Source organism: Parasteatoda tepidariorum, chromosome 8 (assembly GCF_982258835.1).
Source record: "Parasteatoda tepidariorum strain Cologne lab strain chromosome 8, Ptep-v5.0, whole genome shotgun sequence".
Classification (NCBI taxonomy): Eukaryota; Metazoa; Arthropoda; class Arachnida; order Araneae; family Theridiidae; genus Parasteatoda; species Parasteatoda tepidariorum.
In genome coordinates this window covers 22,372,940-22,400,728 of record NC_141762.1, presented here as the reverse complement: position 1 = coordinate 22,400,728, position 27,789 = coordinate 22,372,940, and the positions used below count along the sequence as shown (strand labels likewise).

Here is a 27,789-nt window from a genome sequence, read left to right as displayed (position 1 = left end):
TTTGTCACAACTATAATGCGAGTATTTATTCCCTTTAAAAATTTGTTACCTGAACTAAAAACAGAACCTGAACTTTTTTTTATTTCAGAACATGCCGAGCAGATGCACCGTGTCGTGAAAAGCCTCTGAATTGCAAAATGGCTACCAAGCATGGTTTCCTATGCAATTTTAATCTTGATGATATACCCTAACTCCCTTAACAAATTTTTTGCAACATATACGTAATTTCCTGATATAAATCACGCTTTTAAGCTTATACATTTCGACAATAAATAGAATAAATAGTCATTTTAAAAGAATCTATAGCTTCAGAAGTAAAACTAACCTTAGATTTGAAATCCCCCCACCCGCATTTGTCAAGATCAAGTATATGTATAAATGCAACAAATAATTTATTCCTTATCTAACTTTTGACGTCGGGTATATTTAGAATTCGCAAACCAGAATTAAAAGCATAAAACTAGTGATGTTGTAGATAAATTATAACTGCTTATAGTGGATAATTTCAAACCGGGACGAATCACGGAGCGTTTTTGGTAATGATAATAGAAAAAATAAAATTAAGATAATAAAAACAAAGGAGGAATAGTAATTTATCTGCATTACCAAAGCTGACTGAAGCGCCGGTTGTAATAATCCAATGCATCAAGGTTTGGGCATCACTGCACTAGCGTTAAGAAAGACGAAAAGCAACAAAAGCTCATTGGAAATGGAACGGAAAACGGAAATATTTCAAATGGTTGGCGTTTGTTTTGAGCGAAAGAGTTCTACTCGAATGAATCTCTTTGAAATTAGCTTCTGGATGTTCCACATTGAAAATTGTTTGAACGAAAGACTAATAAATTTCAGCAATTCATTATTTTCAATGGAACAAAGTATCATTATTTCAAATTAGTATGCTAAATTCTAACATTTTCCCCAGATTATAAAAAAAAATTATTTATCCTTTCTAAACTCAGAAAAATATATATACCAAAAAAAGCAAAAGTGTTTTATGCAAAAAAATATTCGAATACCAAAAATGGTGGTGACTATCTACTTGACATTAATATGATTTTCTTCCACATCAAAGCCCAAGGATAGTTCCTGATGCTATGTAACACCTAAAATGTTCTTTTATTGGCGTAAAGTAGTTTTTTGTTGCAAAATTGTCGTCAACAACCACCATGTTGTTAATTAGTTACGCTAAAATTTAAAATAACGGTAAGCTACGGAACACTATGTGTTCGTAGCTTACCGTTATTTAAATTTTAGCGTAAAAGAATTTTAGAAAGTAATTTTAGAATTTTGTCCTTGTAGAAGTAATTTTAGAATCAGTAAAATTACTTTTACAAGGACATTATAACGTAAAAATCAGTAATTTATGCTGCATATATATGCTAATTCTTAAAATAAAGAGAGTTCAAAAATTAGACTTACTCGTAGCACAGAGAGAATCTTAAGATGAATTTGAACTAGGCTTAACATTATAACGTAAAAATCGGTAATTTAGGCTGCATATAAATGCTAATTCTTAAAATAAAAGGAGTTCAAAAATTAGACTTACTCGTAGCACAGAGAGAATCTTAAGATGAATTTGAACTAGGCTTAACATTATAACGTAAAAATCGGTAATTTAGGCTGCATATAAATGCTAATTCTTAAAATAAAAGGAGTTCAAAAATTAGACTTACTCGTAGCACAGAGAGAATCTTAAGATGAATTTGAACTAGGCTTAACATTATAACGTAAAAATCAGTAATTTAGGCTGCATATAAATGCTAATTCTTAAAATAAAAGGAGTTCAAAAATTAGACTTACTCGTAGCACAGAGAGAATCTTAAGATGAATTTGAACTAGGCTTAACATTATAACGTAAAAATCAGTAATTTCGGCTGCATATAAATGCTAATTCTTAAAATAAAAGGAGTTCAAAAATTAGACTTACTCGTAGCACAGAGAGAATCTTAAGATGAATTTGAACTAGGCTTAACATTATAACGTAAAAATCAGTAATTTAGGCTGCATATAAATGCTAATTCTTAAAATAAAAGGAGTTCAAAAATTAGACTTACTCGTAGCACAGAGAGAATCTTAAGATGAATTTGAACTAGGCTTAACAATATAAAATCAGTCAATACAGTTTTTAGAAACTGAAAAAGTTAGAATATAAATATTATCATTATATGAGTGAAAACATATATACACATTAAACGACTAATTTTTGTTTCTGTTGATGAATAACAGCATTGAAAATAACGACAAACTCACATCAGTTCATTCTTTATGCACATTTGCAGGCGAAATAAAAATGAGCCGACATAGGAACACTGTAAAACCTGGGGTTTAATAGCTCTTCAAATGCTATGGTGAACAGCCCCAAAAATGCTTTAAGGGACATTTTATTCCGGGTTATCGCGCTTTCATATACGATTTAAAGAGTGTAATTGAAATCTAAATATTTACAATAAAATTAGTTTACACCAAATTCTCAAGCATTTATACCAAACGAGAATTATTTTCCTTTCTGAAAACATCGATGTGTTAGCGTGGTTTCTTTTTCTTTTTTTTTACACCGTAAGTTACAGAATTGTAATCGAGAATCAGTGGTGACACTTTGCTGTCAGTGATTTGTTATGATTGATTGAATGATTCATGGTTAAAAAGGTATGCATGTTTTTAATTAAGTAGTAAGGAAAATTATATTTTATTTTTAAACATTTATGAACTTTATTAAGTTATTTTAACATGAATAATCTATGTCATCTGCCGTTCTGTTAAGCCTTTTTCGAATTCGTCCTTATGTTAGCAATGTGCAATTCGTATATTCGATTTACAAACTAATTTTCTTCTAAAAATTATTTTATATATTATTTTAAATTAATGATTCTTACTTTATATTGTATCGCAATAATACATGTTGAATAATCCTAGAAGTTATGTGAAGGAAAACTTTCATTTATCATAGCCAATTATTTAATCAAACTTATTTACCAACATATTTTAAATATGTTTCGAAGTTTAAAATTATTTTCCATGACATTTAAAAATAAAAAACTGCAATTCAAAAGCAGTTTTTTTGTTATGTTTATGACAAGCAATAACTCAATTTTTATGCTGTGCAATTTTTTCAGAAACAAAAGCGTCGTAAAAATATAATTTATGTTTAACAGTTGACATGGTACAGTTTTTTTGCAGCTTTTTCTGCAGACTTAAGCGCAATACTTAATTAATAAACTGCGACATAAAAAATTTAATAAGGTCTTTATCCCCATAATGCCTATTTTTGCAATAACAAAAGATAATGAGATTTTTCTGAGAGCGCTGTTCCTAATAAACCTTAAGTGATGTTGTTTCATCAAAGTTATTTTGTTCTTTGCTCGGAAAAAAAATCGATTTTCAAAAGGGCTGTTGTATTTTTTCTCAAAAGGATTATACGGGAATATTTTTCATTGATAATATGTATTTTTTTTTAACTTTTAAGATAAGTGTCTATAGTTCAGAAATTTTGAAGCCCTTTTATGTTTCAAAGGTTAAGAATAAATATTTAAGGCTTCATTTGGCGGTCGCAATTAGAAATATGTACTTATAAGGACAAAGGTTTTAAACTCTTGTCACGAATGTACTTTAAAAGTACTTATTAGAAGTATTCTTATGAGTATATAAGTACTTTCATATTTTATTTAGACTTGCTTTTAATCTATGTTGTAAGTTATTTTGACCTTGTTAACTAATTACTAGAGAGAACAAAATAGGTGTGATAAAAATTATCAAGAGGTGAAACACTTTAAGAGAGATTTTTTCTTCCTGAAAACTTCTTATATTATAAAACTCTTTTTAAAGAAAGCAATATTAAATTCAAGCAATTTTATATGGGCTCAAAGACAAAGTCATGTAATCGGGAACGTTGACATTTTTAGTGTTTAATTAAACTATATCCTTTTATATTTTTTATAATATAAATCTTAGCTAACTTTAAAATCGTTTTGGTGTATAGTTGGCACCATTTTTGATCCTCAGGTAAACTAAAGATTTTTTACAGTGCATGTAGTCACATATTTTATTTACTTTTCCTCTGTTTAAATTTTATTCATTTATTTTTTCATTTTTTGCTTGTTTGTTTGTTTGTTTACTCGCAACACGTATTTTCATGTGCATTAGAAATAATTTATAGCTTCATTGCCAAACATTTATTTTAAAACACGAGTAAGTTTTTAGTAATATGTTTCCACTAATTCATTCAAATATTTGCATTTAGTCACTTTTAAATAATTTTTTACACGATAACTACAATTCTATACCTAAAAATGTATTTAATTTACTTCAACACCAAAAATAGTGGCAACGATACACCTACATTTTTTGTAAATAAAAATAAATTTGTTTCGATTAAGTGCCATTGAAATCGAGATTCTTTATAAGTTTTAATAAGGAGAAATACGTCTTAATCTATAAATATGTATATTTAAAATTTATGAAGCAAGGTTAAAATTTTTGATGTTGAAGGAAATGGGCAAACTAGGAGAAATTTACTGGAATGCTGGTTTTAGAAATAATTCAATAAATTATTTTTAAAATGCTTAAAATAATTTACTTACTTAGGACGGTCAAGGAACCGAGCGATTAACGCGTATGACAGTGAAGCCAATGGTTGTCGGCTGGAATCCCGCTGACGGCATGGATGTTACTCTTTTTTTTTTCATCCTGTGATGTGTGAATGTGACCCACCCTATGAACAGGTATCTGTGGCAGTGTGGCATAGGTAATGTTTTCCGCTTCTGCGCCTAAGGTTCACGAGTTCCCACCGAGTAATGTTAAAGAGCAACATTTCCGGTAACTTCCAAGGCAAATGAACGAAAGTTCAATGCCTGCCGTTTAAAAAAAATCATGCTTATCCATCAGTTCATGCTTAAATTTATTTTTAAAGAAAAATTCTCAAATTTGTGTAAAAAAAAAAATTTTACCCTGTAAAAATTTTTATTGACGGTTTAATTATAATATTTCAATTCTCTTTCCCCTCTACTTTGTTCCACAACTATCTCTTTTAACGGGTTACATTTTGAAATACAGAAATATACAAAATAATAAGTACAACTATATAAAGTGAAGTGTCAAAAATACATTACTTATTATAAATTTTACATTTAAAAATTTCAACATTATTACTAATTACTAGAGGGCCTCATCGCTTTCCTCGCCAACTACTGTAAATGCTTCCTCAGATCCTTTTGAATTACTCCGTGATTCCAGCTCATTTTGTCCGCATATAGTTAGCACTTTTCAATGATAGAGCATAAACAAAACTGATGGGGCCTTTTTTTTCAAAGAGTGACAAAATTGTCGCTGTTTCGCCCAAATTGGTTACTTGCACTTCAATAAGAAGAAAATCACGAATGCCCACACATATGATCTATGACGTCAGCGCCAGCTGATCGTTTATACGGAAAATGGAGTGTTAAAGTTGAGCTAAGTTTCTCTATATAAGTTAAAATATTAATTAAAGTGAGATTAATTAGATGCAGAGCGTATTGCACATCAAATTTGTTGTAATATAATTCTCTCGTCTACGAGTTTAACTTAGATTTATTATTTATGTATTTTATTGTGACCATGATAATTTTTTTCTGTGTACCTGTCAACTTCGATGCGTACTTAGTTTGTTTATGTTCTACATGGCTTTGTGCTAAGTAAGAAATATTGAAATATTTGTGAAATAATCATTTTGAAAGAATATAGAATGTGTCACTTTTGAGAATTGACACTTGACTTGATTGGCTTACTCTAAAAGGAATAGAACGAAGAGTGGCTAACGTAAACAATTGCCCCGTTTCAACAACCAATCAGGATCGAGATACCCACACAACGTCACTTGCAGTTATCCCATTGTTTCAGAGCCACGTTTTGATCTGAAAGTTAACTACTAACCAGATTAATGAATTAACAGTTTTCTTTTATTATTTTTAATTGAACTTATGAAGTTCTTTGCAATCTTTTTGATTGTTTTTAATTCTATAAAATCCTTATATGATAATTTTATAAGAATGTCATATGGTAATGATGAGAAAAGTACATTTTCTAAAATAAATAAAATTCATTTCAAACATTTTAATTTTTTAACATTTTCTTTGCTCTTAACTTTATTTTATTGTTGAATAAAATTTGTATTTCGAGGATAAACATTCATCACTAATTCTCTCTAACTAATCGAACAATAAATAAGAAAAAAATGTTGTTAATGTATTTTTCATTCTTTTCTCTCTTAGTAAATTTCAATACCTGATAGAAGGAAATAAACGAGTGCAAATAAATATATGACAGAACGAATTTTACGAATAATATATTTAGAATTGATTTAAAAACTTTATCTTCCTGCACAAATGCACAATATCGAAAACCTTCAAGACTCTAACATAAATTTACATTTTAATAGAAATCTTATTCACTTTTACTTGAGGGCGCTGCTGACCATTAGGCGAGAAAAAACTTAAAACAAAATGTTACGATGACGTCAGAATGGATAGTCAGAGTGGAAGTATTATTCTTCATGGTAGAAGATAGAAATTCAAAAAAAAGCTTCAATTTTATATTACAAGGATCAGTAAAAATACCTAAACTGTGGAAAAGTAATTGTTTAACTCGTATATGATTACTCGTTTTTATAAACCACTAAAATTGTGTTGGTAATTTAAAATAATTTAATTATGAATGTGTTTAGAAATGTAAACAAGCGGGTAGTATTTTTATTGTATTTAATGTAGATTTAGCAATCGATATAAAATAATTTTATTGTAGATTTAGTTATCGATATAGAATGATTTTATTGTAGATTTAGTTATCGATATAAAATGATTTTATTGTAGATTTAGTTATCGATATAGAATGATATTCAATATTAAAATGATTTTTATATTAAAGTAATATCAACACAAAATTAGCTACATGATTAAATTTCTTATCTACTTTGCTGTCTAGTTTCACTAAATATATAGATAAACGAGTGTGCGTTACTTTTGCATTTCAAAAACTATGTAAGGTTTGTAGTTATGAAATAAACTTAGGTGATAATAACAATTATTCTTCGTTAAACTACTATTTATTATCAATTTCTGAAATATAATTTTTTTTAAAAATATTAATGATTCATTTTATGTCAGTTTAGTTAAGGAGCTTTTAATCTTTATTTTTTATTAGATCATAAAAAAGAACTTTTTTTGTAAATTGAAACTATTTTAAATGTGTCTTTATGCAGCCAGTTTGGTACATTTGTGTCATTATATCTTTATCAAGATGAAATAAAGAAAAAATATATTTAAATATATATAAATTTAAAGCCCCTTTGGCCGTTAAAATCTCATAAAATACTTATAAGGAATATAAAATTTTGCTGAATAAGCATCGGTTCGACTTTGATACAGATTATTTCATAGTTATTAAAGCTATATAGTACACTGAAGTAAAAGCATTACACCGTAGCAGAATTTTTTTTTTATTTAATGGTGCTATCTTTTTTTATTTCAAACGTCTTTAGGATGCTCAATAAAACCCATAAAATAGTTTTATGGCTTTTAAATCATTAAATCTGTAACTTTCCGCTATCATTTCTCACATGCAAGCCAGGATATTATCATTATCATTTGCAACTTAAAATTATTTCTCATAATGCGGTTTTTTTATTTATTTATTATTTTTTTTGAAGTTGAGATAAACGATATAAATTACTTTAGGGTGAATAATAATTTATAAAACTGACTTATACTTTAATGTTAGAAAAGATGCAACAGTAAGAATAACGTGTTAATAAAAATGGACAAAGACCATTAAAATCTTAATGGTCTTTGTCCACTGTTATTAATGGATAGGATAAATATTTTGTCATTTTAAAATCGTTAAATATGTCTTATACTATTTATAAAATTAATGCATTAAAAAACTAAGAAGCTAGAGTTTAAAAATGAATTTGATTAAAGTAAGATTTTGAATTTTAAAAATGCACTTAATAAAAATAAGATTACAAAATTAAAAATAAATTTATTAAATTAAGAACGCATTAATTAACGTAATAACTAATTAATAACGTAAGAATTTAAGTTTGAACTCGCGTTTAAAAAAGGGAAAAATTTAGGATTTCCCGTGAGAAATGAAGTGAAATTTAATAAACTGATTTTACTGATAATTGTTATGTTTTTCTCTCATTATTTTGATGCTTATTTTGATTTAATACTTTTTTTAAAAAAGAAATATCGAATTTCTTACTAGAGGCATGTAAATTATTAAAAGGGAAAGTTTGTTTTGTTTTAATATCGAATGCAAAGCTAAAATTTATTCATCTGTGAAACCTTTTGTTTTCAAAATTAATGTCATTATAATGTAAATTGTCAATATAATATTTCACAATGTCACTGATATTAGTATGAATATTACTATGTTTAGGACTGGCACGTTTTTGACAATTGATGGTTTTATCTGGTTTTAACCATCATGTCATACATGTAATGATTATGAGTTGAGATGGAATAGTGATAATATGGCAAATATTATTAATCTTAATTTATAATAGTACCTACTATGTATTTAGAAAAAGCAGTTAATAATTTTACTCTATTTTTTATTCTTGAAATATACTATAAATCATAAATTATAATTCAAGCATTGATGTAATTAATTATTCCCATGTTTATGAATTTGAAAAATGTCAGCAATTTAATAACAGCTCGAGAGGATTTTGACATTTCATGTCAAAAATCAGTTTTTGATGTCAAAAACCAAACCCTGATTTTCATTAAAAAAATCAATTTATTCAATTGTACTTTTTTTAAGCACACATTTTGATCAATTTATTTATTGGAATTATTCGCTGTGAGTATTGTGTACAGGACTTGCATACATTTTGAATAAGCTTTCGTGTTAGAAAGTTATGTTCAGTAAAAACACTTACGAAATATTATCGAGCACTTACGAATATTAACGAACACTCTCGAAATATTAACACTTACGAAAGGACGTCTACGAAGTTACGACTAGTTTGTAAAAGTTTTTAATGTATCTTATGTGTCATAATCCTGACAATTTACTTATTATAATAGTAGAGGAATAAATAGAAGTTCATGTAAGTTATGCAAAGAAAAATAGATTCAGGTATTTATAACTATTTAGAATATGCAAATGAAAAATCATCATGACAATAATTATATATTATGACAATAATATGACAATAATAAATGACAATAATATGACAATAATAATTATATATGACAATTATGACAATAATAAATATTAAAGTAAAAAAAAGACAATTTTATAAAATATGAAATTAAATTTATTTTTACAGTTAATTTCATTACTTGTGCATCCGTAAATATTTATAAAACAGTTTCATAATATCAATTTTTAATGTACTTTAAAAATTCTCAATGAATTATTCCTCTAAATGACAAAAAAATCTCTACGGAAAAGAATGGAAAGTAACTTTTAACTTTTTTATGTTTAATGCACATCCTTGTCAATTTTTTGAAGTCACTGTAACTATGACAGGCATGTGACGGAAGAATTTCGCATTGGGTTCGGAATGTTTTATGTTAGCTAAGCATATTTTGAGTTTTTTATTCCATCCGTAGAGTGGCAATTTATTTCCTAGGGATAGAGCTTAAAATAATAGAAATTTATATATTGAAACTCTCAACCAGGCATATTTTTGAAATACTCTAACTGACGTTTCTAAAACTACCTTTGATGTTTTCGTGGCATTTCAGGAAAATACAAATTTTGCTGTCAAATGGACGTAGCTTTGAAATATCTGGATAGGATGCATTGAAATATAGTATATATTGTTTAAAATAAGTTTCATTGTTTTGCAGGCTATGCTAAAGTATTTATTTGTGAGTTCATGAAATTTGTGATTTTTAAATCTAAGTTTAGATAATAATTAAAAAGAAACATTAAATTAAAAGGAGTCAGTAAGTTAAAATATTTATCTTTTTTTCCTTGCAAATTTAGTGTTTACTTCTTATTTATTTTCCTTCACTTTGAATTTAACTCTTAATGTTTCATAGAAACCTGTAGACTTTCGTAGAGGATCATGCATAACTTAATAGAGTAAAAAATTGCCAAAATTATACATTTTCAAAGTATTTTATCATTTTATGAAAATGGTACAACCATGATTATTTTATTTTATTTTTACCTGATATTTATTTTTTCGGTACATTTTTCAACTGTAAAAATGAATAGAGAAAGCAACGATTTTGTTACCAAACAATGAATAAACTTATGTTTCATTTTCAAAATAATATGTTGCCAAAAAAGTGGCAAAAAGTGCGTTAGGAATTTTAGAAGTGTGACAACATTCTGAAGCTACATCATCACTTATTCTTTTTACATTTTTGACCTTACAGTGAGCTTTCCAAATGGTATCCCACTTTCTATACGTGCATGTCAAAATACTCCAAAACATTTGTAATAAAAAACGTTTCTTATTGATCCTGGTACATATTTCCCTGACTATAATAAATAATTTTCAACTATTTAGACAAGTAACTGCCGTAACTCAACCTCAGACTTTCGGTCTCAATCTGAGACCTTTGGTCTGAGACAAGTCTCAGGAAAATTTATAAAGCCAATTGATGCATAATGCGGAGCGCATTGCCGCCACGGTGTCCTATGGCCACAAAGTTATAGAGAGTTAATCTCCAAGACCCAATACGGGATGCTAAGTTAATATTTTTCTAACTCTTTGCACGGGTGTTCCACATTTTATTTTCATCTAAGTATTCCATTTATTTTTGTTATTAACTTCTGAATGTTTCTGTCGTCAGGTAAAAACTGATACAACAATGCGTCAATTGCTTTCTGCGCAAACTGGTGCAAAATAATTGACACATTCCAATCATGAGTTTTGTCTTTACTTATTTATAAATACGACGTCCGGTGGCCGAGCGGTAGCGCTTTGCGCTGTCGTGCCACAGGTGGTTCGATCCTCGGGCCGGGCAAGGTTGACTCAGCCTATCATCCCTTCAGTGGGTCGATGAATGAGTACCAAGCATGCTTGGGAACTAAACACTGGGGGTTCCACGTTTGGCTGACCACCTGACCGGAACATCTGCTCCTGCACCCCAGAGCCCAAGGTTAAGAAAAGTGAGATGGGCACAGTAGGCCTTGGCCCTCTATGAGCTGTCGCGCCACTGAGTTTAGCTTTAGTATTTATAAGTACTCTGTGCTGTTGCACATTGCAATTCCGAACTAAATTTTCTTTTCTCTTTCAGCGTCGAGGGCGGGGTGATGTTGGCATCGGTGCTGGGATCCTTGGCAGCCCTGGCGTCGATGGCCGTCACCTTGGCGCTGTGCTACCTCTTTTGGCGAAAGAGGTCCGCCGCCAAGGAGGCCAAAGACGAGTTGGAGCCCTTGCAAGTCGGAGTACCAACATCTTCGCAAGGGACACCCAACAAAGGGGCACAACCAGCAAATAAAACAAATAATAAAAGTGTTGTTGAACTGACCAGACACAACGTCGAGGATAGGCTTTACCAGGGTGCTGTCGCCGCCTCGTCGCTATCTCTGGACAGGTAAGAACAAATTTATTCTTGCGCATTAATTGTTTTTCTCTTGTACCTTTCTCATGTATTCCATATTATGCATTTCATTGGAATAGGCATATTGGCTATATATGCACTATAATAATGAATGAGTAAACTAAGATAGTTATAGGTGATGTAGGGCAAATGCCTTAAGCTACAGCACATAAATTTGTGCTATTACCCGTTTATTATTACCGTTCGCAAGTTACGGGCAGTGGCCAACAAGAAACTAAAAAAAAAAGATCTCAGAAAGGGATAACTCAGAGTGCAAAACTCGTAACCAAATCCAGGAAAACCTCTTCATGTTCTTTTCAAAAGAAATGTGCAAATTTAAAACCTATTTGGCTCATTGCCGATTGCAGTTAACGCGACAGATAACGATACAAACATATACCCAATTTGACTCACACATAATCCTAACAAAATCAGTTTTTTTTATATCCGTCGTTTCACAGCCAACCCAGTTTTTGAGTTTACGACTACTATTGTTCAACTCCGTAGCCTCGTAATTTTGAACCAATCCAAAAGACAAGGAAACTCCTAGATCAGTACCCCCAGAGGTATAATTTGTTTTGGGAACATGAAGGACTCTATGATTCGGCAGATTTAACATGCATCAGTCACCATTTACTACACGAGGAGTCTTCGGCCTGCTCAGTGCCCTACCAACCAGGCTATCGAGGCCTTAAAACAAAATGAGGTTAATGGAATCAAGCGAAACGCACGAACGAGAGAAACATGCGTATTTATGTAAAAAAAATATAGCAAAATTAGTTACGAAAATATTGCGTGCTCAGAAATGTGATATAAAATGAAATGCGTTTTAAAAATAGTACTATGTAATCTTATGCAGCAAACATGATACGATATTACAAACGTTAATAAAACGAAAACTTATATTTTATGGCACACCATTTTATAATGCATGGCAGTGCCTCCAATTAAGCCAACATGGCATATAAGACTTAACAAAATATGCTTATAAAAATAAAGTCTTGTGTTATATTTCTTATGTATTGAGTCAAATATTATTTTATTGTAGCCCCGACTATATATATATATATATATATATATATATATATATATATATATATATATATATAGGTCAAATAAATTTTCTTTTTTGCTTCGCTATGTTGATAGACAGTAAAGCAATACATAATTTACAATGGCACCCAGTTAAAAAAAACAGCCGATCGCTTTTTCATTAATTATAAAATTACAGCATTTCTCTAATTTTATTTTATTTAATAATCAGCGTTGTACAGTCAAATTAATTCTAAGTTTACAACCATCAATGTACAACTGCGCATCCTTATTATTTAGAACCCCACTCTTAGAATACCAGGGAACTCCTGGATCACGCATTGCGAGAATCTGGCCTTCGTGGAAGCTTTTTTGATGAAACTAACCCGCATGTGCGCTACAAGGTGAGGAAAACTACGTAAACATGCAACAATTAACCCATGAAATACCACTGAGGATATTTTACATCAGCACTGTGGTTGCTGTGAGCCAGGATCAGAATTCGTATCAACCAACCACCGCTGGGTATTGCACCTGGGTCACCCTAGGACGCGATACAATGCTTGCCAAAAGTCATATCTTGTAAATTATTAAGTTTTCATATTGTCCACAAACGCAAGAGTACATGTCCCCACTTTTAGCATCAATTGCAATCGGAAAGAAATGCGTAAAGATGTTTATATTTATATTTGAACCAAAAGTCATTTATTTATTTATATTTTAGTTAATGCTTTTTTTGTATTATATTTAATCTATTCATTCAACCTATTTACACGTTTTTACTCTTAAAAAATATTCATGTTGATAATATTTTAACTTTAAAGGCCGTTGAATATTAGATACTAACCGAATGGGATGCAGTTCTGTATTAATAAGGTTCGTAAAATTCACATTTTATAACCAGCCAAATTAGATAATTTATTCATAACTCCTAAAAATAACCATCTCCCGAATACTGCGATCACGAGTATGTCCTTAATTCGGTTCTTCCGTTCTCTTATTCAATAGGTCAACCACTTTTTATTTGTCTACGGAGTCAATGCACTCTAATTTTATTATCAATTGTCTTGCCCTTAAATAAAAAGTCCATTGATTCTTTCATTTTCAAATCATTTTTTCAAGATAGAATAGCATTTGACAACTATTTTATTTCCTAAATGTTTTACGACTTAGTTTATTAAGATCTTAATCAAAAATTATCGTTAATATTGTCATTCTTATTTACGAGCAAATTGTTTATTTTTTTTCGATACAATAACACAATATACTTTTGTAGGGAAATGTGAATTGGTGACACAAATAACTCAGAAAAAACTGAAATAATTTTAATGCACCTTTTTACTTTCTACATCTGATTTTGATCTCGCAATTTCATACACAATTTTCTCTCAATATTTTTTAACATTATTATTACTTTATTCATTAAGCATACCTCAAATCATAATCTTAAAAATTCATTTAATTTTTTTACGTTCTTGCGAAATTATCCTATTTAAATCAAGCATTGCAATAATTTATTCGTCATATCTTTTAAATAAATTCAATTCGCATTTTATTCTCACATTTGTCTTCACAAATTCACCTAAAGTAGAACTGAATTAAGTTTAAAAAGTAGAGGCATGTGTCTATCATTTTGTAGCTATCTGAGAGCCAAAATTTTAAAAATGAAAATTTTTCCGAACAGCTAACATGGAGGCGTAAGAAAGCGTATACTTTTTTGTCGCTATCTCTGAATTGATTTGCATTTTTTATTTAATTCTGAAATATAAAAAAAATAATACTTTCAATAAACATCCATCAAATTTATTTCAATATAAAGTATGTATATATATGGAAAAAGCAGATGTTTAGGCTATATTTTTTTACTAATAGTTTATTCGCTGTCAAAATCGCGTGATGCTGTCAAAAATGCATCAGCTATTTTTCATTGTTATTTTTAACGTTCTTCGTGCGAAAGGAAAAGCATAAAATATACACTACAATTTATTTTAAACTATTCTGTATAATAAATAAATGTTTAATAATATTTAACTATTCAGCGATTAGGTTTGAAATGTGTAAGCGAGATTTTCGAAACGTCATATGTTTCAAAAAACTGATGTGAATTACTCATTCAATTTTGAGAGAAGAAATTTAATAACTTGAATATTTGTTGCATTTTTATTGCCATTTTTATAAGCAATTCTTCCTAAGAAAGCTTGATGTCATAAAACAATAATATCTGTTTTATTTAAAACAAAAAATTATTCTAGAATGAATTGTCTATGAATTATTTAGTATATTGTAAACATAAAACATGTCGCAAAAATTTAATAGATTTCTTTCTTCTTTACGCACTTTTAGATACTTTGAAACTAGTTTATTTACTGATTTATCATTTAATCGTATGAATATCGAACATTTCAACGAATTCATTTTAAGTTAATACGTTAATACGTTTAATGATAAAATCGTATAAACGTAATGGTCAAACGTAAAAACGTAATAGTAATTTAAACTAAGTAAACGAAAAACGTAAATAATAATTTAAAAACGTATTTTAAATATCGAAATATTTTGTAATTTTCAACATGCTGTTTAAAATGGTACAAAAATCCCTTTGCCTTAAAATAAAAAATTAAAATTACACTAATAATAATAGTTCTAATAATAATACGCAAAATAATAAGTGACCCAAATTACAATTTGGTTTTCGAGTTTCATTGATAGGGTAATACATATGGGCACTAACATGCGTACATATGCTTGCTACTATATTCACTGTACAACAAAAAAAAATTCAAAAAACGAATAAATAGAACATTGAGAATTCTAAAACTTCAAATACTCTTTGAAATAAATTACTGGAGACGCATTTTTTTATTGTTCCTTGTGTTTCTAAAACAAAAGCTTTAAATCTGTACAAAAATGTTTAATTATACAGATTAAATACTGGTTATACGCAAATTAATTACTAATCATAGAAGCCCCTTCACTTTTCTTAGTAGTTAGATTCAAACTTTTTCATTACATTTTTAATAGAGCATTTTGAATTGAAGAATTTTAAAATTTTATTTCTCCTAAACTATTGAAATCATCAGATAGTTTATCCCACTGCAGAATATTTTAGTAAATAATACTGCATAACGTAAACATTTTGTTTAAAATATTCATTAGATTTTTTTGAATTTTTATCTTATTCGAAAGCAGACTACTGATAATTTTTGATTGGTACTACTGATAATTATTGTCTACGTTCGCATAGACAAAATATTATGTTAATTTTTTTTGGTTGGTATTGTTCACAATTTTTACCCTGCCAAGTTCGCTATGCGTAAGTACCTCTATATTCATTTTTATTCATAAAATTTTGTCTTTTTACGCCCACCAATCAAATGCCCATGTAAATTGGATAAATGAATTATTATGCCACTATGCAATGCCTTTTATGACAATTTTTCATATCGTTTTTAATTTCTTGCATTTTCTATAAATTTCTCAAGTATATTTACGACTTGCAAATATACCCCATACATCTGCGAGACAAGTAGTAATTTTAATAAATGTAGAAATTGTTAAACTTCTTTTATACATTGTGGAAGTATCTATCTATCTATCTATATATATCTATCTATCTATATATATATATATATATATATATATATATATATATATATATATATATATATATATATATATATATATATATATATATATATATATATATATATATATATATATATATATATATATATATATACATATATATATATATATACATATATATATATATATATATATATATATATATATATACATACATATATATATATATATATATATATATATATATATATATATATATATATATATATATATATATATATATATATATATATATATATATATATATATATATATATATATATATATATATATATATATATATATATATATATATATATATATATATATATATATATGTATATATATATGTGTGTGTGTAAAATGATGCTGTCGAACCGAGCAAGAAAACAGACGACACAGGATTTTAATGAAAGCAAAATAATTTATTTGATCATTTTCAAATGGATGACGAGCGGTAAAAGTGAAGTTTACTCCATCGACGATCAGTCTTTCTGGTAGGCAAAATATTGCAAAACATCCAAAAATATCTCTATTTAGGGAAAAGAGGAAGATCTTGGAAATTACTATTAGTTCATGAAAAGGTCGTACGATTCCCACTAAGAGAAAAGGGGAAAATGTCTTTACTTATAATTATGAATACTTGAACCAAAAATAGTTTTAAGAACAGGATGAGGCTTTTTAAAAGTATGACAAAGTTTTTTGATTAGAATAATTAATTAGAAGTTGTTTTAAAGCAAGGAACTAGCATAAAAAGTTTAATAGAAGCTTTTTATGTTGCATATATATATATATATATATATATATATATATATATATGAAAAATTGACGTCTCTTTTCGACTGAAATAACTGCCTTAATTAAGGAAGGTGTTTCTCGTGTCTTACTTATTAGCCCACAGAACTATTTCAATTTCGGTATTAACCGAATTTCTGAGCTTTCTCCTAATACTGTCTGTCGGGAAGTCGCTATCTCTCTAACCCAGTCACTTTTGCAACAAAACTCATTTGAGACTAGTTTATGGAGACTAATCAAACCTCTCTCCAATTGATTTTAGTAAATCACGCCCTTGAGATGAGATGCAGGATTCTGTAAGAAAGAGCATTTGGCCTCTCGAAAGTGAGCCAACCAAAAATAATTTAGAATAAGCATTTTATTTCAAAAAATCTTCGGTTCCAGTTTGATATTTAAAAGTAGAAAAACTCTGCGCTCTTTCATTTTTTAGAAGGAATATTTTTAATGTTGAATCTACCCCTTCGAGATAATTAATAACCTGTGAAAAAAGAGCTACAAGCGCCAATTTCTTTTTTAAAGTGTATAATTTCGAGTGAGAAAAACAGTACAATTTTTGAAATTAATGCTTTTTAAAACTTTTAGCTTGTAACTTTTCACATTTTTGTCATTGAATAAAACAATCAGTTTTAGAGAACCAAAATTAAAAATTCATTCTCTCTTACGCAAATCACGAGAAACTTTAGAAGACTCGATAACAGTCTTAAGTTTCCGTTTACGTGGTAAATGCCTCAGTTTCTTTTTATCGTAACAGTTTTAAGAATCTATTTTTATTACTTTATTTTAACGATTTTATTTTTTTTTTTGTGTAGAAAATTCAACATTTAAAATTCAAATCCTTTTATGAAAATATGATAAACTTTTCTAAACTTGATAAACTTTTCTAAACTTAACGGGGAACAATAATAGCCATAAGTTTAGATTATTGTGACAGATACCTCAGTTTTTTTACTATAGCAGGTATCTATTTTTACTATTTCATTTTTATGAAACCAGATACTTTTTGAAATAGCAATGTTTAAGAATTAATTGCCCTCACTGATACATGAGAAACTTTTCTACTCTTTAACGGGTCGCGATAACAGCCTTAGCTCCTGTTTTCGTAATAAATACTTCAGTTGTTTATAGTAAAAACTTTAAGTATTACTTCAGTTTCGTTAAATCAGATACTTTTTGAGAAAGCAATATTTAAAATTCAAACTTTCCTATACCAATATACACCCATAACAATTCTGGTAAAATTACCGTACTGTATGGTAATGATATTTCTGGTGAAGAAAAAGTATAATTCTATATAATAAAAACAATATTCTGTATTTAAACTGTTCATTTTGTAATTTTTCTATTTATATGGGAATGGTTTAAAAGAAATTCCGTTTTTCAAAACTATAGTTTTTACTGCCACACATTTAGTTAAAATACAAGATTGAAAAATGTATTTAATCGAAAAAATACTCTTCATGCCGATCTAAGTTAAAAAATTCCAAAAAAATAATAAAAATAATAAAATAATATGAATAATGATAATAAATCATAATAAAAATACCTAATTTTACATCATGTATCAAATTTGTCACATAATATGTAACCTCATTTTTTTGTCAGTTTTACCAGTGTCCTTACAAAAGCGCTTCGGTAAAGAGTACTGAGCTTTTAATTGTTCACAAGGAGCAAGAAACACGGTAAATTTTACAATATTGTAGCAGTTTTTATCATATTTTTTCCTCAGTGCTAAAGTTAAGATTTTATTATACTTTAACAGAAAAAGATAACAGCTTAAATTATTTATTTCCCATGTTTTTTGCCTTATGTATCTATTTTCATGCTGATTGTTTTATGTATCTATTTTAAAGGGCAGTTTTACATATCTTAATCTTACGTATCCTAATGAAAATATTTTCTAGTTCGTTCTAATTTAACGAAAACTTTATATAGACACAAGGTAGGTCCCCCAAAATTATCCAGAAGACATTGATTGAGTTCGCTTCGCAAATACGAGGGATTTACTTAATGAAATTTGAATTGCAATTTTTTATAATGAAATTTGAGGAAAAAAAGAAACTAAAATGCGAAACTTTTTTTTCTTCTAGTTCTCTGTTTGGAAGATTTTATCTTTAACGCCGAAAAAGAAACTGTGTTTGCTGCAGTTCATAGCCATAAGTTATTAAAATTTATAATATTTTTCCTTTATTTTGACTCAAATTAATGCAAAATAATAAAAAAAAGTATGAACAATAGGTTTAATGAAAATTCTGCTTCAAAGCGTTAATATCACAATGTGCGATGTGGTCCTCGAAAGACAAAGAGAAAAATTATCTTTGTGACAATTATGACATTTATTTACTTTTCTTTGCTCTTTCATTATTAAATGAACAATCTGAAACTGTTTTAAAATTGTAATTGTAAATTTTTCAATGTAACTTGATATCCTTAACATTGTGACAATTCATGCATTTATTTACTCTTTCATGCGAGTGTGCTGTTCTACTGCTAAATGAGCAATCAGAAGTAGTTTTAAAATCATAATTGTAAATTTTTTCTAATTAAACTTGCAATTAAAGAAAAAACATGAAATTTAAAAATTTCATGCATTTTACGTAAAAAGTAGCTAAACTATAAAATGGTTTCGAAATAAAAATCTTTCAAACTTAATATAGAAAAATAACTGGAAATAATTCTTCAATTGCATATTTTTCAAGTTTTATGCATTATTTAAATGGTTTTTGAGATAGATTATCCGTGATTAAATCATTTGAAATTTAAAATTTAAAAAAAAAACGGAGTGAAATATTAATTTATAAATTTTAAGTTTGATGTATGCAATATAATTCAGAAACTCAGTAAAATTTAAAAATATTGTTTCCAAGCAAAGAAAAAGATACAGTAATGTTTGTAGCGCATTTCTGTCCAAAATTTTCTTACAGTAAATAAAATGTTTCCATAGTATAGAAATTTTAACCATTTTTTTTATATAACACATTGTACGAATAACTACACAAATTCAACAAATTCAAATTTTGTTCAGGGGTGTCGGTCCAATAATGCTAAAACTGACCTTTTTCAATTTTCTCAGCATTTAAACAGGATATTACTTCAGTTTTTTTTTTTTACAAAATATTTACATATACATGTTTACGCTATGATAACTGTTAATATATATCTTTGGCAAACCTTGTTTTAAAAAAAATTATGAACTGAGAACTTTTAATTTTTTTTAAAAAAGTTGCAACATTTTTGAGCAAAAATCTTTCTGAAATTAAAAAACATTCTTGTTGATGCTGAAACATTATCACAGCACACAATGGATATAATCTCAATTATCTCCAAAACATTTCAATGCTATATCATAAGTAGTTTCTCAGAAAAGGTTCATCGAAAAAGGTTAGCTTTAGCATTATTGATATATATTTTTTTTTTATTTTATTTAAACGACTTAAAACTCCTCATGCACCACAAAGTATAGCATGAAGCTTACAGTTGTAAGTAGAAAACAAAAGGAGAAAAATTTACAAATTTACATTAAAAACAAAATTCCGCATTATTGATATATGCCCGACAGAATCACCTTAACATCATAAAGTCTTTTTTCTACGTCAATCTTATTAATATAATAATTATTAATAATAATAATAAACTTCATTAATAATATATTGCAGGTTTTATCTATTATTTATCCCAAATATATATTTCAAACACTGCGTAAATAAAGAAGGACGCAAAAGTTGAATATCCTGTGAATACATTTATGCGAAAGTATCGTGGTATAAAATGACTTTCTTGTTTACGATCATGTTGTTTAAATATTTAAATGCTTCCGGAAAAAAGTGCTTTTCTTTTGATAAAACAGGTAAATTCCACGCATCTTCAAAAATAGCTTATATTTTCAACAAAAATAGTTTACGTAAGTTACGCTTTTTGAAAAAAAATATGATCACAGCATATTATTTATGCAATAGAATGCATCGCGTTTATAGCTAGGTTAGCCTTACAAAACAAACTAATATGTATTTCCGGGACTTTAAGCATAAAATGCATTTCAAGTTTACTTCAGGGAGTTTAAAAATGGTATTTGCATACGAAATGCATCTAAGCCACATCGATTTAGATATGAGAGAGAAAAAAAGTCTTCTTCAGAAGTAAATTTTTATAAATAATATTTGATCAGACAAAATGAATATGTATTTATTTGTTTGTTAAAAAGTAATTCAAGTCTTGGGACTAAGTGAATGAGCGATGCTTTAATTTATGTAAATAATCTATAAAATTATTTGCTACTGGGAATATAAAACAAAATTTCTCAAAAAAGAAAGCTAAAAACTGAAAGATCTTCATATGTCGAAAATGTCGTGAATTCTGAATATCATATTTTAAATTATACTATACGCATAGTTAATCTTTCTTTTCGAAAGTTGAACTCTTTGACTATGTTAAATTTAAAACTACGTTAAATTTTTAAATGTACAGCGAATAGTAAAAAATATATCTTTATAATATTTTTTTAATTATTCGTTTTCGCATAGACCTCTGTAGCATTACCATCCAACTATATGTAAAATGGAGACATCAGGTTTGAATCTCACCGCATCCTTATGTGTGCAACAAAAACTTAATTGATTTCGGTTAGATGCGCAAGCAGGTTGGTGTGCTTAATACAAAAAAAAAGAAATCTCTCTTGCATTCTAAAAGAAGAAATAGCTGACAGTACTAAGGTATTGTACCCTCAACCTCTACACTTCAGAACGTTAAGTGGCAATTGAGTACCCTCAGCGACAGAGGCTTCAATAATGTACGTTAATTTTACTTACCATAAATTCTAGGGGTCTTTCCCGCCGTGAGATATCACTGTTCCTTGTCATCGTTCTGAAGTAGGCTAAATTGACCATCAATGAGAAAGAATCGTAGACATGTCTATAAAAAAGGAACTTTAAATAACCAAAGACTTGTACTTCAAAGTGGTGCATATACATGTGACTTAAAAAGTGGTTGAGAGGATTACCCATAGCTAAGCCATCCATTAAATTTACTATTAAAAATGAAGGTGGACTGTTCTAAGCAAATGCGAGTACGATGATACTTATAATAAGATACTTATTTCTCTTTTTATTTTCTTGTCCAAACTTGTTCCTCAGTCCTTATTTTTTAAACCACTTTACTCGTGTTCGTCTCCTTACTTCAATACCATCATTTGACTTTCGGACACTGAAAAAGGGTCTTGTTTATAGAACTGAAACTATAGTATGTCTATTTATTTACTTTCATTTGTTAGATAAAGCATTTTTATAGATAGTTAATAAGTAAAATGATGAATATATGCTAGTTAGTGTTTGATTTTGAATAAATTATGCGATTATTGCGAAAAGCCTTCTTTTCAATTTAAAATTTATTTAACAAAAGTTAATCTGGGTAAATTTTTCTTTTTGATACATTTCATTTACAGAATTTCTAAAAATTAAAAATAAAAAAATTGATTAATTTGCTCATTTGTTCCTTAAAAATTTTAATATTTCAATAGAAAGAAAACGTTTAATTTCACGAGGCAAAAATTTTTCGTCGATCTAATCAGTTTAAAATTATTTATTTTATATTTTTCCTTAAATTCTAATTTTTCATTAAAAATATTGAATTTCTTTAGTCTCTGTTTCCAATTCCTTCTAATAATCAAATAATGGTATGTTTTATAGTTAAGTATGTTTGATCTCAAATTGTGCTCCCAGTTAATGGTGTGGCTAGAGCCCGCTTGCAAAATGCATTTTACGAATGAATTCAGCTTCAAGCTCATTATACAATAATAAAAACTATTTCAATGAAAGTTTACTTAGCTAATGATCAGAATGAAGTAACTATTTTCGATCGACTAATGATGAGGAGGTATGCATAATGATCATTATGAATAGTTTAAAAGTTTGAAACAAATTGTTTATATTAACTTCCAACTAAAACTTTGATGAGATATCAAGTTTTCGGTTTATGCATGCAATATGCTTAATTTCATTTAAATTAAATTTTTATTTTAAGTATCAGAGAAGCTCTTTGTATTTATGGAAATTTATCTGATTTGTTTTTAGTGAAATCCTAAGTTTTTTTTATGTATTGCTGCACAGAAATAAAACTATGGTAAAAAATACCGTACTGTATAGTAATATTTCTTTAAAAAACAAAATTCCGGTTAATAAAACCAAAGTATACGGTATTTAAACCATTCATTTGGTAATTTTTCCATTCATATAGTGACGGTTTACCAGAAGCTCTGAATTTTAAAATTATACTTCTCGTTACCACTCATTTAGTTACAAATACGTTTCAGTTACAAATAATAAATTTTTATTTTTATTAAAATCATTACCAAAACGCTTCGGTAAAATTTACCGAGCATTTTGATGTTCCCGTAGAACCAGAAATATGGTAAAATTTACTATATTCTTGTAGTTTTGACTATATCTTTCTCAATGCACAACACAAAACACGAATAAAGTCTACAGCTGGAGCAAAATCACAACAATGTGATTATTGAATATAATTCTATATTACTACTAATGATAAGGAGGTATACATAATGATCAATATAGATAGTTTGAAACAAATTGTTTATTTTAAATTCTAACTAAAACTTTGATGAGATATCAAGTTTTCGGTTTATGCATGCAATATGCTTAATTTCATTTAAATCAAATTTTTATTTTAAAAATCATAGAAGTGCTTCTTATTTATAGAAATTTAACTGATTTGTTCTTAGTGCTGAAATTCTAAGTTTGGTTTTGTTTATTACTACACGGAAAAACCAACAGTGTTTCTTACTTTTTATTTTAAGCAATAAACTAGAAATATAAGGTATAAAACATAAAGAATTAGAGGTGCTACATGTAATGAAGTTCAAATTAATTTTTTCGCTAGTTTGTTACAAAATATTATCAAAGATACATTTCAATACCCGTTTGAAAAATCGTTTTTAAATATTTTTTTTTCAAATTACAGAGCAAATTTGCTGCAACGCTAACCAAGAAATATATATAGTTTACTAAATTGTTTGACATATAAATGTCTTGTTTCAATAATTACGGATACAGTTAAATTTCATTATTATACTCTGTTGCAAGTTAAGAAACTATTACCTTTATGGAGAGAGCCTGTTTGCATGTAAGTGCACGCCAAATGGATGCTAAGCTTCCAGCGCAAACGTATATTAACATCGCCTATTTTTAATAAGCGATGTTGTACAACCTTCTTTTTGCTTGCTTTCTTAAATCGTGTGAAATGAGGAAAATAAAACTTATTAAATAAAAACTATTGATTTGTTAATAAGAATTAATAAAAATAATATCTGAAAATCTCTAACAAATTTATGTCTTTCTGTTCGCATTTAAAGAAAATGAAGAAATAATAATAAATATTGATTCTTGCAAACGATTTTCTTCTACGTTGAAACAAAAGTAAAACAATTCTTTATATCTTTTGATTTTTTAAGAGCATATCAGCATAAGAAGTGCCATTTTTAGTGATCCAATCAAATTCAATGTTCTTGCAAAGTCATACAGTTGTTTCTTTTTCAAGAACGAATGTTCTCCATTTATCGAAATAAGTCACCAAATCTAGGATTCCAGTAGGACTTTGAAACTACAACGTTTTTCTTTAATGATTCCATGAAATCTATAGTAAAAGATAGTACGAATTAAATTTCTGTTTTATATTGTTTTGAGAACATATTTAAATAATATGATAACTAAATAAAGCAGAACTACATGCCGTCACGGATGATTACTTAAATACTAAACGGCAATAATCTTTTCCTCACTTGCAACGGAGTGTAAAAGTTGTCGCTCATTACAATTCGCTCTAAATAAAATTTATGGTTGCTACAATTTGCCATGAACTCAATTCTTAATAGGACCAGTCTTTCTTAATAAAGAAATTATAAAGAAATCACGCAACTATTAATCATCGAAACAAAAAGATATATGCAGATGTTCCAAAGTTTTGTTCATTCAACAATAGTGTTTTACACAGTTTTAGCGTAAATGAAAACGAATCTCAATTGACAATAATTGCAATTGCTGTGAATTGTGCCAAATGCAAATTTTGCTCACTAGAAAATTATGTTGTCGTCTGATTAATTACCCACGACGGATTGTACCAACGACAAATTGTGCGCCTCAAATTTTTCAAAGGCAAATTATGCACAACAAATTGACGCTAAACCATTAGAGGAAGTTCTGAAAAATGACTATTTTTAGAAGCAACAGATGGATATGAAAATGAAAGAGATATAGGAAGAGAATAGATTTTTCTTGGAAACAGTGGCGTGCAGAGTTCTGCGAATACCAGAAGAAAAGAAAAGATATTTTTTCTTGGAAGTCCCTATTTTATTACTAGAGAGGTAAAAAGGTAAAAATAATAATAGTAATAATAATAATTTGTAAATCATGGGTAAGATATGCTAAATTGGGTACATAATCACTTTCATTAATATACTATATTTTAAAAATACTTACCAAAAATGTGGTAAAAAAAGGGTTTTCACTTAATAATTAAGCGGAAACGAAACAGAAACGACTCAGAAATCTGCCAAATCACTAGTAGTAAGAAGGCCTGGATGAAATACACTGAGTGGCCAAATTATTATGACCACCCCTTCTGTCGTCTGCTTCCATACCCTATACGGCGCAATGTGCGTCGAACAGTACGTTCAGAGACGTTCACAGTTGCTCCTTGATTAAGAGTACTTGCAATTTGTCGCACTGTTGCTCTCCTGTTGCGCTGCACAACCCCGGCCAGCCTTCTCTTTGATCGAGCATTCAGTACCCTGTGACGACCACAAGTCTGACGTTGAGATCCGGTTTTTTGCTTGATTGTCCATTCTTTGTACACATTAACAACTGCTGCTCTAGAACACTTCACAAGTGCAGCCGTTTTGCTGATGCTCGTTCCGACACATCTCGCACCCACAATCATTCCACGTTGAAATTCAGTTAAATCACTTTTCTTTCCCATATCTGAGCAACCAACACAGTATAACTGATGACTCACTTGTCCAGCATTCCCGTGTTATGGTTATCTTGCCCTCTAGCGGCAACGCAATAACTCATTTGCATAAAACTCTGAGGTGGTCATAATAATTTGGCCACTCAGTTTGCTTGAAGAAGCTTGGAAGTATTTCGAACAATCGTATTAAAAATTCGATATAGGATACTCAAACAGACTTTGATATTTTCAATAACGCTTTCCCCCAAAGTAATTTTTTTATTGCGTTCATGCTTCTTCCTTGCTTTAAATATTAATTAACAATCGCTAATCGGCATTTATTTCGTTGTTTATAAGAAGATAAAATATATTAGAGCGGTCATTACGCAACACCCTGCATATTTATGAAAATCTAACCCTATATTTAAAAGCCATTTTTATTTGAAATTAAAGCGCAGGGATAGCCTGGTAGGAAGGGAGCTTGACCAATCCAACTGGTCGAAGACTCCCCGTTGATTAAATGGTTATTGGTACGCGTTAAATCTGTCAGGACACAAAGTCCTCCTTGTTCCCGATAACAAAATATACCTCTGAGGTACTGGATTGGAAATTGATCGTTCTCGGGCTCAGGTCAAAATTACGATCTGTGGATGAATAAATTGATGTATGGGTCCACCCTATATACTGTCGTGACGTATAGGTGTGGCGAAAGTCGAATTCTCGGTCACAGATTGCGCCACTGGAAAAAAAGAACATACGCACTGTCTTAATGGCTTACGACAACAATTTATGGAATTAAGCGAAAATTATTCTATGACTAAACATTTATTATTTACAGCAGACAATGCTTCATTTTTATCTTAAATATTAGGAATATTTAAAAACTTCTGACTTCATTATTAAATTTATTTGAAAATCACATTTTATTGTTCTTAAAATATCCTCTTTGACTGACGTTTAATTTCATAATATTACAAATAGTATTATAATATAAAATTAATTTTGATATAATTAATTTGTATCCTAATGCTATTTATTTCGCAATTTGTGACATTATGCGATTGTTTTCAACCATTGAAGCTCTTTGTTCAATAGTAGTAATAGATTTGAGTAATAGCTGTAGTGTCCTTAGTCGTCTGCAGGATTCATTTTTAAACTGGGTGTCAGCGGCTAGAGCCCTTTAACCCTCCAGGCCATGGAGAATATTAATCTTCACGCTTTTTTAATGAGTATGCAGCTAACGGAATTTTATTATAATTTTCTAAATAAGTAAAATGGAATTCTATAAAAAATAATTATAACACTAAAACAAAAACAGCAATTATCTATCAAAAGCAAAAATCCCCCTTTGACATCAAGGGTTCAGGAGAGGCATGTATGGTGTTCGTAGTTAGTTTAAGACTAGAAAGGTTCTTCGAACCTATCTTATCAGCAAATTCCTGGGGAAATGTCTCAGATGTCAGTGAAGAAAAAATAAAAGAACTGAAGGATCTTCTAAAACCCTCCGAACAAAGTGTACATTTCAAGCTCACCAAAAAGAGAGATAGCTCTTTGAAAACATTCGGATTCGACTAGGCATTTTTTTTCTCTGGAAAATCCTTCGTGCTTATCGAAAAAGAATCAATATTTCAGGCTTAGAATTTAACAAAGAATTTCGCTGAAACCCTTGAGGCTAGTCGATAAACCTGGCTCGTACCATCGGGATTGCCATTTTGGAAGGCAAGGAACAATGACTCAGCGTATCTGCGAGCAACCACACTCCATGGTTTTCTTTATAAATTCGAATATACACTTGCGATGCTTTCAAGGGCATTCAAGGTCAAAAGGGTTAGACAATCCCTCG

General features: G+C 28.9%; 1 protein-coding gene across 2 annotated transcripts in view; it reads left to right on the top strand.

The window, feature by feature from the left end:
• Positions 1-27,789, top strand: part of Syt7 (Synaptotagmin 7) — a 202,186-nt gene that overhangs the window by 38,346 nt on the left and 136,051 nt on the right. For both annotated transcript variants that reach the window (XM_087149979.1, XM_087149978.1), the window contains exon 2: positions 11,238-11,537. In XM_087149979.1, coding sequence (XP_087006105.1) covers positions 11,254-11,537 — 284 coding nt within the window. In that variant the 5' untranslated portion in view covers positions 11,238-11,253. The remainder of the gene's footprint in view (positions 1-11,237; positions 11,538-27,789) is intronic.